The 13,926-nt window shown below is 40.6% G+C and overlaps 1 protein-coding gene across 2 annotated transcripts; it reads right to left on the reverse strand.

Moving 5' to 3' along the window:
• Positions 1 to 440: 440 nt before the first annotated feature.
• On the reverse strand, positions 441 to 13,248 carry LOC146029328 (teratocarcinoma-derived growth factor-like). Of its 2 annotated transcripts, XM_083158349.1 has the most exons (7): positions 13,208 to 13,247; positions 12,874 to 12,972; positions 7,028 to 7,077; positions 4,085 to 4,231; positions 3,146 to 3,260; positions 2,958 to 3,058; positions 441 to 1,750 (listed from the first exon to the last, which is right to left on the reverse strand). In XM_083158349.1, exons 2-7 carry the CDS (start codon positions 12,885 to 12,887, stop codon positions 1,638 to 1,640), a joined length of 540 nt encoding a protein of 179 aa, XP_083014475.1. In that variant the 5' UTR covers positions 12,888 to 12,972; positions 13,208 to 13,247; the 3' UTR covers positions 441 to 1,637. The 2 variants fall into 2 exon arrangements, with proteins under 2 accessions (XP_083014475.1, XP_083014474.1); XM_083158348.1 differs by having other exon boundaries at positions 12,874 to 13,248.
• Between the last annotated feature and the right edge of the window lie 678 nt (positions 13,249 to 13,926).

The following is a 13,926-nucleotide window of genomic DNA, read 5'->3' on the forward strand; positions in this document are numbered from 1 at the left end:
TTATAAAGCGTGGCGAGCGCGAAGCGTGGCGAGCCCCGCGAGGGGCCGCGGATTACTTAAATGTTTTCCGCGTCCGCTCGCCACGCTTCAGGCTCGGTGGCTCGCTACGCTATATAAAATCAACTCTATGCCCACTTGAATAGTGGAGAAATGAACAGGACCTTGTTAACATTGAATCCTATGCAAAATCGCATGCGATATCGATGCGATTTTGCCGAAAATCGCGTCGAATCGCATCTGATTGTATGCCTTAAGGTAAGGCATACAATCACAAAATCAGGCGCCCAGATACTACAGAAGTACCAAATATTTTATTATAAGCTGCATTAAAAATGACAAAGATAGTCACCAGTTTTCAAGAGAAATACACAAATCTTTGCTGAGGTAAGAAAAAAACCCAGAAAAACACACAAATTTATGTTCTTTGCAAAACACATATAAAAAATATTTTTAATGAAACAAATAACAATAGTGCAGAGTTGGGAGCAAAGCAGAGAATATTAAAATGTGCAAAACCATGTTGCACAGCAAGTGGCTTATACAGTACGTGCCAACTTTATTTCTCCTCCCCAGGGCGGGACAGCTCTTCACATCATTACATGTTGCAAACTCTGCATAACAGCATTTCTGGTATTATGGCCCTATCCTGCCTTATTGACTAGGAAGTACCCAGACTTTTTGGGAGAATAGGTAAGTTGGAGGTGAGGCATCTAAATTTCGAATTGATACCCCTTTCAGACAGAAAACGACATTACCGGATGAAGCAGTTCTACCCGGTAATTTCGTGAACAACACGGGTCCTTTTTCTGAGTGAAAGGGCACACCCATTTCGTAAATCCTGTGTCTCCGACGCTGTAATTGACCAGGGTCGAAGACACAGGATTTATGACCTGTGTTGACCGTTTCACACAGAAGAAATACCAGTGTTATTCAGCAAATTACCGGGTAGAAATTGTCAACCCGGTAATTTGTTTTTCTGGGTCAAGGGGGCACTTGAAGTGCTGTGTATTTGCCAGGATTTTCAGACTTTTTTTTGTTTGAAAGGGGTATGAGAAGCCTGTCCCAGTGGCATCATTAGGAGTTGTGGGCTGAACCCAGGTGTCACCCACCAAAGAGTTACACCAAAGTGCCAGCTCCTGCTCAGTGACAGAAACATGGTGCTGCCCTGTAACATTACATGCAGCACCCAGCTCCTGTCAGTGTTTAGGAGCAGGCATTTACAGCCACAGCTCTCCACATGAGCAGCTTTGCAACTCCCGAAACCTCGTAGTGACAGAAACGGGGATTTGGCAGGCAAACCCATGGCCCTTTTTCGGAACGAGAGCCAAAGTGTAATACGGGCAAGTGAAGCCCCTGGGCTGTCCTAAATAAAACTTTAAATAGCAGTGTAAAAATAAATCTGTCCAGTATTTGCAGGCTACAAGCCAAAGCAGACCATGTTTATCCTGCATACAAAAATAATAATATTGTATTTTCACCCCTTGCACTCAACATGGTCTGCTCATTTCACTTAAAATCAGTGTTTTTTTAGGCTTTAAAACAGTTTATGAATAAAAATAAAACTATTATATGCAATAAAAAAGTGCTACTTTTTCAGCAATAAGTTAAAATTGATTAAAGTTAACACAGAAGATACTTTAAATTATTATTATGCTAATTGCAATAACTGCAGTCATCACAAAATGGAAAGATGGTATTCCAGGTGCTCCAGAACGTACCAGTTCAACATCTTCTTTATACTCATTTGCATCTATAAAGAAAAATAAAAAAGGAGAAAAAAAAAAAATCACAATTCAGGTAAGACATTCAGTTACGTGGAATCCTATGGGGAGCAGAAGAATAGAAGGTGTGGAGACATCACACAGAGAATGCATTCTCTGTTTGTATCTATTTGCATATGATACAGAACCTAGATCCTGAAAGATGGTATGTTTCATTGTTTGGGAGTACACACACACACACACACACATACAGGAACCCTGTGCACTTGCAAATTAAAATAACAAATGCTTCCTGCTTTTGAGAAGAAAGAAGAACAGGATGTAGTTTTTATTTTATTCCTAAACCTTTATAGGGGCTTTCGGGCCTTTATGTGAGGTAAAAGGTGTTAAATGTTTGCAGCTGATTTCTGATGCTCCCTTTGTAGTCATAAAGGATGTTTGATAAGATAACCGGTGCCTTGTCATTTTCCTGCCATGAAAAGGGCATAAAATGCATGACAGCAACCATTGCCTCCATATGCTCCTATTTTCTCACATAATCTAGTTTATCTGTCCATCTTAACCCGATTTGCTAGGTGACAAATGGAATCCAAGACATCTCATTTCTGACTGACATTATATTGCTTGCAATATTAAGGTGCAGGACGAGTTTGTCAGATGCGTTCCAATTCTTCTGTGCGGTCAAAGAGTATTTAGCTTTTTATGGTTTCCTATACATAGTATATGGTATCATGCAATCTGTAGAAAAGCAGTTTTTGTGTATATAAGAATGGGAGGGACAGCTAGTATTCCAAATAATAAAATCTATAAAATAGAAGATCACTCTCAAGTGAATGTTATTACGAAATCAAGTCAGTAGCACTAATCTAGATACAATTGTTTTATTGTAGTCTTGTGAATGTAGCATGCATGTCATGCGTGTTGGTAATGCTTGTAAAAGACTAACATGTTCCGTCTAAACACTCTTTGGATCAGTTGGATTTTCTGAAATGACAAAAACAGAAGGCAATCATTTTCTGCTAAGCAGAGAAGATTGCCGTAGGCACAATTTAATTCCAACAGCTTATTGCTGCGGCTTCCCAAGAAACGTGTACTTATTTGTACACTTTGTTATTTTTATGTGTATATAAATGCCTGCACTGTAAACTGTGCCGTTGTTACATGGAATGTATTGCAACCTGGAGAGCCAATCATTTTACATTGCTTATATTCGCAAATTTCTATGTTTAGACTTACCACAGTCCCCAGATGGAAAGCAGTACATAACGCCATAGAAACATCTGCATAAAGCACACTTTCTGGGCAGCCAGTGGCTGTGAGATACAGAGCCACAATGCCTGCAACGAGGAAACAGAGCAAAGATCAATTTGGTTTTCAAAGATAAAAATAGTGTATTGTATATAGTTGGATTGCATAACACGTACCTGTTCCGCACATCAAATTCACAGTATCTACCAGTGAAATGCTTAGGGCAGGCACAGAAACTGCCAAGCATACAGGTGCCTCCATTCTTACAGCAGTGTTTGTCCAGGGTACTGGCTGAAAAAATGACAAACATATTAACAGACTGCATAAAATGTACAAATATTAGCAAAAAAAAAATCAGAGAGGCGTGGACAGTCATTAATGGAAGTAAAAAGAACAGCATGTAGGGCAGCAAAGAAAAGAAGGAAGCAGATATACACCCTTTTTGGCCAGGAAAGATATGTGGAGTTGGGCAGAAATTGAGTGTACGTGATCTTGCATTTTAAACACATGGCGGAAAAGGGAAGGAAAGAGGTAAGGTGGTAGTTGGAGAGAGAGTCAGACTCATACCTCCCAAATGACCCTCTTCAGGAGGGACAATTCTCTGTTCCTGGACCTCCCTCTTAATGTTTGATTGCCATCACCTGCGTTGAACAGGTGAATTGATGAGAAAAACAAATTTCAACACAGGTGATGGCAGTCATAGATTAAGAGGGAAGTCCAGCAACATAGCAATCTGTCCCTCCTGGAGAGGGTCATGATAGTAGGCATGCAGACTTATGAGTTTTTTGATGATGGGTGCGATAAGAATGAATGGATTTGGACAACCAGGGTTTGGTGTGTGAACCAGCTGAGGCAGCAGAGTTCAAGGCATAAGCATTGGTGGAAATAGAGAGAATACAGTAAGTGAGGAACAAACAGGATTAGGTAATTTGAGGTTGCATGTGGTGATGGTGGAAACGGGAAGGGAAAGGCTAAAAAGAGAGAAGGTAATGGTCAGAGAGATGGAAAGGAAAGTTGGTGAAGTCAGTGATTTCGCAGTGGTGGGAAAACAGAAGATCAAGGGAGGGACCACTAAAGTGTATACTATTTAGTGTATACTATAAAGCATGACTTACTTTTTGTGAGTCCAATAAAGGGAATATTTTCTCCAAGGCTTTTATGTTTTCGAATCGCAGTGTGGTTGATGTCCCTCACAGGTCTCTTAATATGGGGCTCTAAAGACATCGAGGTTGTATCAGTTTCCAGAATTCCATGCTGACTTGCTGGTTGAAGAGAAAGAGAGTTTTATTAAGCAGCTGTTTTTCAAAACTGGAAAAATATAAGTTTGTGTGCCTGCTTACTGCGTGTGACAGTAAAGTAAGGTTTACTCTCAATTGTAAAGTTCAGTGGAATATGTTGCCACTACAGAAGTAAATGTTAATAAATAAAATAAACCAGATGTTCACAAATTATGATTTTAACTGATGGTCCATCTTGAAGGACATTTATATCTAAAATACATGTTCATACGCCGGCATACAGCAATTGCAGCCATATACTGTACAGTTCATGAAGTCTTCACTTTAATACTACTTAGAACTGTGGATCGTTGGACTATGGCATGTATTAGCTTTTACCAACATCAAGCTGTACAGATGCCGTTACCGGTAACACATTTACTGTATGCTATATTCAAAAGCAGATTTTTAGGTTTTAAATTGCTTGATACAAAATAATATCATTTGTGTTTTGCACTTTGGTATATGTAAAACAGCCTGTCAGTTGCAGGGAACAGCATGATTCTGATAGATATAGAGATATATAATCCAGCAGCAATGAAGCAGGAGTGTCACTCTGCGTCTTTTCGAAAGGTGAATTTATTTAAAGAAGATGGTACAATCCAACAATTGTTTGGAGCGTTCTGCTCACCCTCAGGGATAACCCATCAATGTGTATAACAGTGTATATAATGTAATCCTACATAGACTCCTCCTTTACGGATTTAAAACTTCTCACCTGTGTAAAATCATGCAGTCGCAATCTCCTCTCTGTCCAACACGACCAGTGTTGCAGCATGTGACGTCACCAGCAGTGCGCCACAGTATTGGCGTCGCTTAGCAACGGCAACACGCCGCTCAACCTAAGGTCGTCACTCCCAACACATATAAAAACAGTGTTAAACATAGTGCTGTATGGTGATTTATGTAAAACATATTAAATAAAAGACATACAAACTAAAAACAGATTATATGATCAGATTTAGTACAATCTGCCAACTAGAATATTGCTGCAATACAAATATTAATATACATGTAGCAGTCCCGCTGTCCATCAGAGGTGGAGACCGGATCAAACAAATAGAATGCAAGTAGATGTACTGTACAAGTTAAATTCACTTGTACCAAAGGGTCTAATGAAGAGGCTGGCTTACATTGCTTTCTGTAAATGGCTTGTACAGCTTCATCGTTATGTATAAAAGTAAAAATGACTGTGCCTGCTACATGTACTTATTTATATATATTATTTGTATTGCAACAATATTCTAGTTAGTACTAGATCTGATCATGTAATCTGTTTTTAGTTTGTATGTCTTATGTAATATGTTTCACTTAAATCACTATACCCTCCAACATGACCCATTCCATTAGGTACAAAATGCTCTATTTCTGGACTTCCCTGCCAGTGGCAGTTACAGATGTGAGCCTGTAGCACAGTCCAATATTCAAATAGGGGAGCCACACCTACTGCCACACCAAACATCACTGTCCTGGACTCACTGGCAGTTGATGTGCCCCCCCTCTTTGAATTTTGGACTGGGCTGGAGTCCAACCTCTGTAACTGCCACTGGCATGGAAGTCCAGGAACAGAGCATTTTGTACCTAATGGAATGGGTCATGTTGGAGAGTATGCATATAGCACTATGGTTAGCACAGTTTTTATATGTGTTGATAGTGCAGCTTGATCTCCCCCCCATCTGGGATTGATTAGGTTGAGCGGCCTGTTGCCATTGCTATGCGACGACTGAACTGTAGTGCGCTGCTGGTGATGTCACACGCCATGATACTAGTCATCCTGGACAGAGAGGAGAGCATGACTGCACGATTTTACACTGGTGAGAAGTATAGGAGTCTATGAATGTATATTATTATATATTTACATGGTGGGAGTGCCAGATTGGGAGAGGGAGAGAGATATAGTGCTGACAATTTAACAATTAAACAAAGCCGGTTTTCCATTTTAATGTATAGCCACTTTCAGGGCTAGATGTATCAAGCTTCAAAAAGTGATACACTGGAGAGTGATAAAAGGCCAGCCAATCAGCTCCTAACTGCCATGTTATGACAGGTAGGAGTTGATTGGCTAGTTGTTTATCACTCTCCACTTTTTGAAGCTTGATACATCCCTATAGAAGCCTGTGGACTGCTTTCTGCATTCATCCTAGAAGGGATCCCATGTAGTAACCCTGCAGGTGCCGAGTATCTCTGTGCATTACCAGAGGGACTGCCGGGGGCGAAACCTGGAAGCTGGCATTACAAAGGGCAGCTCTTTTCAGAAGAGCTGTCCTTTGCAATACTAATTGAATATATTAGTACCTATGCAGATAGAATGCATGCAGATTGTATGCAGATTGTACCACCTTTGCCAAGTACATCCAACCATGATATTACATTTAAGTGATTGTAACCACAATTATTTTAGCAGTTCTAGGCAGATTTTTTAAATTGATACAATATATGTGATAACTGCTTTAAGAATTCAGCACAATACAGTCTGCGTTACCTACTAAAAAAGGTAATTCTAGGATGTAATATTTTTTTAAACAAAACACAAGTATACAGTATTACATATATACATTAGTGAAGGTTTTAAAAGATGTTTTGTAAGGCAACTTGGTATTTTGTCCTGTAAGAAAGCTGCAGGTGTATGAGCTTGTGGCCACCTACTGTAATATGGAATTTATTGGGTTTATTAGTGTTTGTTAAGGGTCATTATGGCTAAAATCAATTTAACCTTTTATCCATAAGATGACAAGAGGTTATTTTCTATAATGAGATATGAAGAAGAGCAAACATACTCACCAATTCCAAATTGAACGGCAAGAAGAAGCTGAACAGCCAGGTAGCACAGTCTAGTGAATACAACAAGAACATAGTTAATTTCATATTCAAATATCAAAATGTAAGCATCTAAAACACATCAATTCAAAATGTTAAAATGGCAAAGGTCACTTAAGTAGGTTATGCATTCTCCCCAAACCTTGTCTTTGTTATTGTGTTTACAACCCTGCCAATAACCAGGATTTATTGATTTCTATAAATGAAAACTTTATTTATAAAAGATATAGGGGGAAATTTACTAAGATGTGTATTCTACTTAACATGTGATATTGCTATTGGCAACCAATCCGATCCTTTCTACTATCTTCTAGACTCAGGGTGCTGAATAAATTAGAAGTAGATTCTGATTGGTTGCCCATAGCAACATCACATGCGAAGTAGAATACACATCTTAGTAAATTTACCCCATAGATAGATAGATAGATAGATAATAGATAGATACACACACTCACAATACATATGTGATCCGGCATGGTGTAAATAAATGTGATATTGGACCGGTGCCTTCACGTCCGCAAAGCAGAGAGATATAGCATATATATATATACATATACAGCTGTTTTAGGAATTAACCCCTTACCGACGCAGCCTGTTTTTGCCTTCCTGACAGAGGCCTTTTTTTCAAATCTGACATGTATCACTTAAGTGGGGATAACTTTTTTTTGCTTTTACTTATCCCAGTGATTTTGAGATTGTTTTCTCGTGACACATTGTACTTCAAGTTAGTGGTAAATTTTGGTCGATACAGGTTTTTTTTTTTGTGAAAAATACCAAAATGTCGTAAAAAAATTGCAATTTGCAAAATGTTAAATTTTCTGCTTGTGAGACAAATAATCATACCACTCAAAATAGTTCATAACTAACATAGACCATATGTAAACTTTATGTTTCATTCATTATTTCAACTTTCTTTTATCTTTTTTGGACACTAGGGGGCAGCAGAGTCAAAATTATATACATAACACAGTAAACGCTGCAATTGGCTGTTCACATTTGAACAGCCAATTGCAACGATCGCCGATCGGGGGGGGGCATCGCTGCCCCCCCTGGGCAATGAGGGAAGATGTCTGCTGTCAGGGACAGCAGACATCGTCCCTCTGTCACCGTGTCTCTAGACGCGGTGACACTTTAAAGTCATGACGTACATTTACATCATGTGTCGGGAAGTACATCCCGACCATGACGTAAATGTACGTCAAATGTCGGGAAGGGGTTAATCACGGTGACACAGCTTCATCGTATCAACGTTTCATTCCCATATAGGACATTTCTGATGAAAGAATCTTATACATTGCCGGGGAATGTGCTGTGCGAGCACCTGGACTTTTGATGTGATTTTAATACATTATGGATTGAAAATTTACTGTTTATTGAGGTTACAAATCAATAAATAGAATTTCTTATTTCTATTCGGCAATAAAAAATACATTTCTAACCAAGATTCAGGGCCAGGCACTCCCATCACAGCAATATTTCCACTGAAGTGACCACATTAGGGATCCCTACTATCCTACAAAATGCTGTTTACCTGGTCGTTAGACAGTGGATGCGCCAGTGGCTGTTACTAAGGAGGGATCAAGACAATGGGCGGGATGTACTAAAGGGAAAATGCGGTAAAACAGGGGTTTTACCGCATTTTCCTATGTACCATTAGCCGTCCGCCCCGTCTCCACCTGGCAGGGTATCGCCGCCCAGAGGGCTTCTATCGCCGTCCGCGCGACCCCCCCTCCCGTCCTCCATCGATCTCCTCCTCCCCCAGCAGGTGTCACTTCCGGGAGAACTTACGGCTGCAGGGGGGAGAAGGAGATTGCAGGGGGACACTGACAGTTGCCGGGATGTGACGGAGACCCCCGCACACCACATTACAGGTATCGTTGGGGTCTCCGTCACCGCAACCCGATGCTGGCCGCATATGTTAGTACATATGCGGTAGCATCACGGCGGCTGTCAGGCGAAGGGCGGCGATGTATATTAATACATCCCACCCAATCCCTCTCCCAGTAAATTGTGTTATACAGTATGTAGGCTACAGTGGCTAATGTAATTGCGATTGGAAACAGGGAAAGCACAACAGATATCTTTGCTATCTGCTGTAGAACTCCTGTAATATTTTCAAGGGAGACTTACATTTTTAAGGGTATCCTCTTCTTTGGGATTATATCTCAATAAGTCAATATTTATTATACACATTTTGTAACATGTTCTTATATAGTGCAGCAAATTCCATTGTGCTTTACCCCTACTACAACTGTAACAGGCGAGGGACTTTATGTAGCAGTTGAAGAGACAGGTATGGGTCATATGGTTGACCCAATTAAGGTAGAAGTCCATTAGGTCGACACACCATACGTCAACACAGTTCAAAGGCTGACATGTACTGGTTGTCAGGGTCAAAACAAGCAATAAATAGACATGGAAAAAGTCGACATGACACCGTTTTTCACATTTTTTTGTTGTCTATGTCAGCCTACTGTACCATGGCTCACTGTTATATTCTCCCTCTATGTCCTCTTGGATAGTTAAGTATGGAAAAAACTGTTCTGGAAAAAAACATGAAAAACTCATGCCAACCTTCTTCATGTCGACCAATAATGGTCAACCCATTTATTGCCGACCGCATCCCATAGAGACAGGATCCACTCATAACTCACACTGGCTGCATGGAACATTTTCAGCTGAACCCATTTGGAAATTTGGTGCTGCAAGGGAAGGGAGTAGGGGTGGGGGGGGGAAGGGAGTAGGGGGGGGGGGGGGAGGGACAAAGGTGAGGAACATATGAAGTGGGAGGTATGAAGGACACAGGGATGATCCCAGAGAAGGGTCCAGCAGACATCACTGGGCGATAAAGTGCTAGAATGGAGTGTGATAAACTACCAACCAATCCGCCTCTAATTGCCATTTTTCAAACACAGCCTGTAACATGACAGTTAGAAGTTGATAGGCTGGTACTTTATCACTTACCATTTTATCACTTTTCAAGCTTAGTATAAATTGCGCAGTAACTAGCCACACACTGTAAGGATTACAGCTGGAAACAGGGGAGGGGGGGCAGCCAGAAAGGGAGATTCTCTGTAATGACACTGCCCATATTAACTGGAGATTGCACCCAATGACCCAGTATTTTGACTGGCACCTCTAAGGCTGTAATTTTGTCTAATATCGCAGGCAATATGGTCGCTGAACGACCTTATTGCCCATGATGGGAGTGTGCACCGGCGATATATCGCTGGGAGCGCTCTCCCGTTTTCTCCCCCGTAGTGATCGCTGGTCGCAGGAACATGCTCCTGCAAATAGCTGATTTCTACTGCCGGGCTCCCCCGGCAGTTTCTTTTTCATCAGCGACCATATCTGGTCGCTGATGCAAACGGTACACTGAGCGATATATCACCCAGTGTGTACGGGGCTTCAGACATTTAGGATGGGGGGATTGTTTCATTACTGAATACCTACATTTTTTCTCTGCCATGTTAATTTGAAACAGGGATATGGTAAAAGCAGATGCATCACTAGGGACGGTATTCAATGCTCTGATGGCAAGCTAGAGATGGAGCGAGTTTAATCTTTGCAGGGGTTGGCGATTCTATCACCAGCCCCCGCCAGCTGTCGGAAGGGGGCATGTGTGCACGAGATGCTTGCACGCCCGTTCCGAGGGCGCTCCCCCTGGGTCCCCGCCACCAGTCGCCTGCCCCCACCTCCCTGCACCCCCCGCCGAACCCTGCCCGTCTCCTTGAAGTGGAGATGGGCAGGGCCCCGCCGCCCAGCCGCTGAGAGACTGGGACACACGTGCGTCCCAGTCTGATGGGGTCCCTCTCCGCCAGCACTTGCTAGCGGGGATGTTCTGGCGAAGAGAGGGACGCCAACTGTATGTCGGCGAGCAGTGCGGATAGCTCATCATCAGAGTATTCAACTGCCTTCCCTTCACTTGTTTCCACCTCGCTGGTTCTTTACAGCGAGGTGGAAACGGCGAGTGTGCTCATTAAAACGGCGGGGCTCACCACAAAATGCAGCATACTCACTCCATTTACGGTGAAGCTCGCCGTTTAAGGTGAGGATTCCAGGCAAACATTTAATACAGAAAGGGGATGGATGGCGACGATGGCTTTTCCTCGCCTAGATTGAAGAAAATATAGCTTGAATTTAAGTACAACTAAAAGGATGTACTGTAGGAGAGGAATTTTCTAGATTGAGAAACTGTGGATGACAGACTGGTAGAAGGAAATCTTTAGAGTCAAGTGGTTTGTTCAGAGAAGCACGCTGAAACAATGTATGCATTTGCAGTTAGTAACGCTCTGTGAGCCAATCCTTTTAACTGCTCACCAGAATAAGCAAGCATTAAAACATTTACTTTACTGAAGTCATAGCAGAGGCTTGTAGCACTAATACTGTAACTGCACATTCTAGGCTAAGCAAATGCAGGTCGTTCTTTAGATACATTTATGCACATGACTTTTATGGATTATCGTATATTTTTCAATGATTAAAAAATGCACCCAAAGCACACAATAGAATACTGCAGAATTCATAAAAACACTACTGCAACAGAAGTAAAAAATAATAATAATAATAATAATAATAATACAAAAAATGTCTGTGGTCACACCATACTAGGAACAATAGGTTTTGGGGTTACATGCATTAAAATGTCAATTCAGATTTCAATTGCTAGTGATCTGTAGCCTCAGGCATGAGTTTTCCTCAAAACGGCTCTTTTTTTTTTTTTTTTTTTTTTTTTTTTTGAGTACAGCAGCCAATCAAGTAAAAAAAAAAAAAACAATTAATAAAATAAAACATTTCTAGCAGTCAAACTGGGAAAGCATTGGTCTTTAGTAAATCTATAACACTAAATGCAATTAGTCTATGTGTTTTGCATTTAAAAGTGAATTGTGTTCTTAACCCTTTGAGTGCCAACATCTGAGTGGGAACATCTCTGTGAGCGATGTACAAAATATCAGGTAAAAAATGCCAGCATTGCCCAAATTTGTTATATAAATCCAAATAAAAAAATGGGTAAAAAAAAAAAAAAAGCTTATATTTCCTATATTTATTTATTTATTTATTAACAGTTTCTTATATAGCGCATACATATTACGCAGCGCTTTACAGAGAATATTTGAACATTCACATCAGTCCCTGCCCCCAGTGGAGCTTACAATCTATATTCCCTACCACATATACACGCACACACAGACATTCTGGGGTTAATTTTTTGTTGGAAGCCAATTAACCTACCTGTATATTTTTGGATTGTGGGAGGAAACCGGAGTACCCGGAGGAAACCCACGCAAGTACGGGGAGAATATACAAACTCCGCACAGTTAGAGCCATGGTGGGGATCGAACCCATGACCTCAGTGCTGTGAGGCAGTAATGCTAACCATTACACCATCCGTACTGCCCCTATATAAGGCAAACATTACAATTCATTATGTTGAATTAAAAATGTTTACTTAGCAATTTTCACAAATTCACTTGGCACTCAAAGGGTTAATATAAAAATGTTTCAATGATTGTCTAGTAACTCAAATCAACAAATACAATAAAAAATATATATTCTTGGAGAAACCATTTAGTGTATTCTACATGCTTCATGATAAATGACCACTATGTGGCGATCTTCTACTGGGGTCTAGAAATCTTTATCATTCAGTAGCGAAGCTCACATTTTTCAAAGAGGTTCTCTTTACCATTTAAGTTATCCCCATGTTTAGCTGAATGTATGAGTCTTTAACCATAACTCTTGATAATTATGATCTTTGAAATCCCAATAATTTTAAGAACATTTACAGCTATAAAACTATATATCCTTACCTGTTAGAGCACATCTTCTGTGATCACCAACCACCTCCACAATGACAAATTCAGCAGCACTATGCACTCTCAATGTGAAGGAGGCCCCTTTTCTTTAAACTGTAAGTTGCATATCAATTAAAGAAACATTCAAATTCAATCACATTGGAAATCACTTCAGGGTACACCCAGGAAACAGAGGTATTGTTCAAGAGAATGGCATTTATCCAAACAAAGCCTGGTCATTCTCCTTGGCAAATGTCAAGGTGTGGACAACTACAGAATATTCATGCTGTTATTTTTCTATGTGGTCTGCTTACTGGCTAATTTACTTTCTATATGGATAGTATCATACCTCCCAACATGACCCTCTCCAGGAGGGACACAATGCTCTGCTCCTGCACTTTCCTCCTAATGTATAATTGCCATCACCTGTTTCACACTTTAATTAATGAGAAAGGTGCTTTAACACAGGTGATGGCAATCATAAATTAAGCCAAGAAACAGAGCAATGTGTCCCTCCTGGAGAGGGTCATGTTGGGAGGTATGTAGTATACTTATATAAAGGCTTACCATACTATGCAAAAAGCAAGTAACAGGTAATACGTGGCGCAATGCTGCCTTAAATCACAATCCCCGAAGATACACCTTTACTTCAAAGCACAAAATTTACCATACTATGCCTTTAAACTGGGACACAAATTAATTATACAGGTTCTGCAAAAAAACAGGTGAAATGTAGGTTTGAAGTCAGCCAGCCACAGAACCTGTGTAATTCATGAGTATTCCAGTTTAAAGAGATAGTATTGTAAGCCTATTTATATCTAAAGGTGCATACACACTGTGAGATTTTGGCTGTGTAGGATATTGACTATGCGATTTCCCTTGAACTCCCTGGAGCCCAGAACCATACAATCTTGACTATATTTACTTAAGCTAGGTACACACCCTGGGTCTGATTAAAGGTATCAGGTGCCCTAGCCCTGAACTAGGTACACACCTAAAAATTTATATGTCCAATCTATCTGGTGGAAGAAAAAATCTGGTAATGTATGAGAGCAAATGACAATTAAT

Source organism: Crinia signifera, chromosome 1 (assembly GCF_055691185.1).
Source record: "Crinia signifera chromosome 1, ASM5569118v1, whole genome shotgun sequence".
Classification (NCBI taxonomy): Eukaryota; Metazoa; Chordata; class Amphibia; order Anura; family Myobatrachidae; genus Crinia; species Crinia signifera.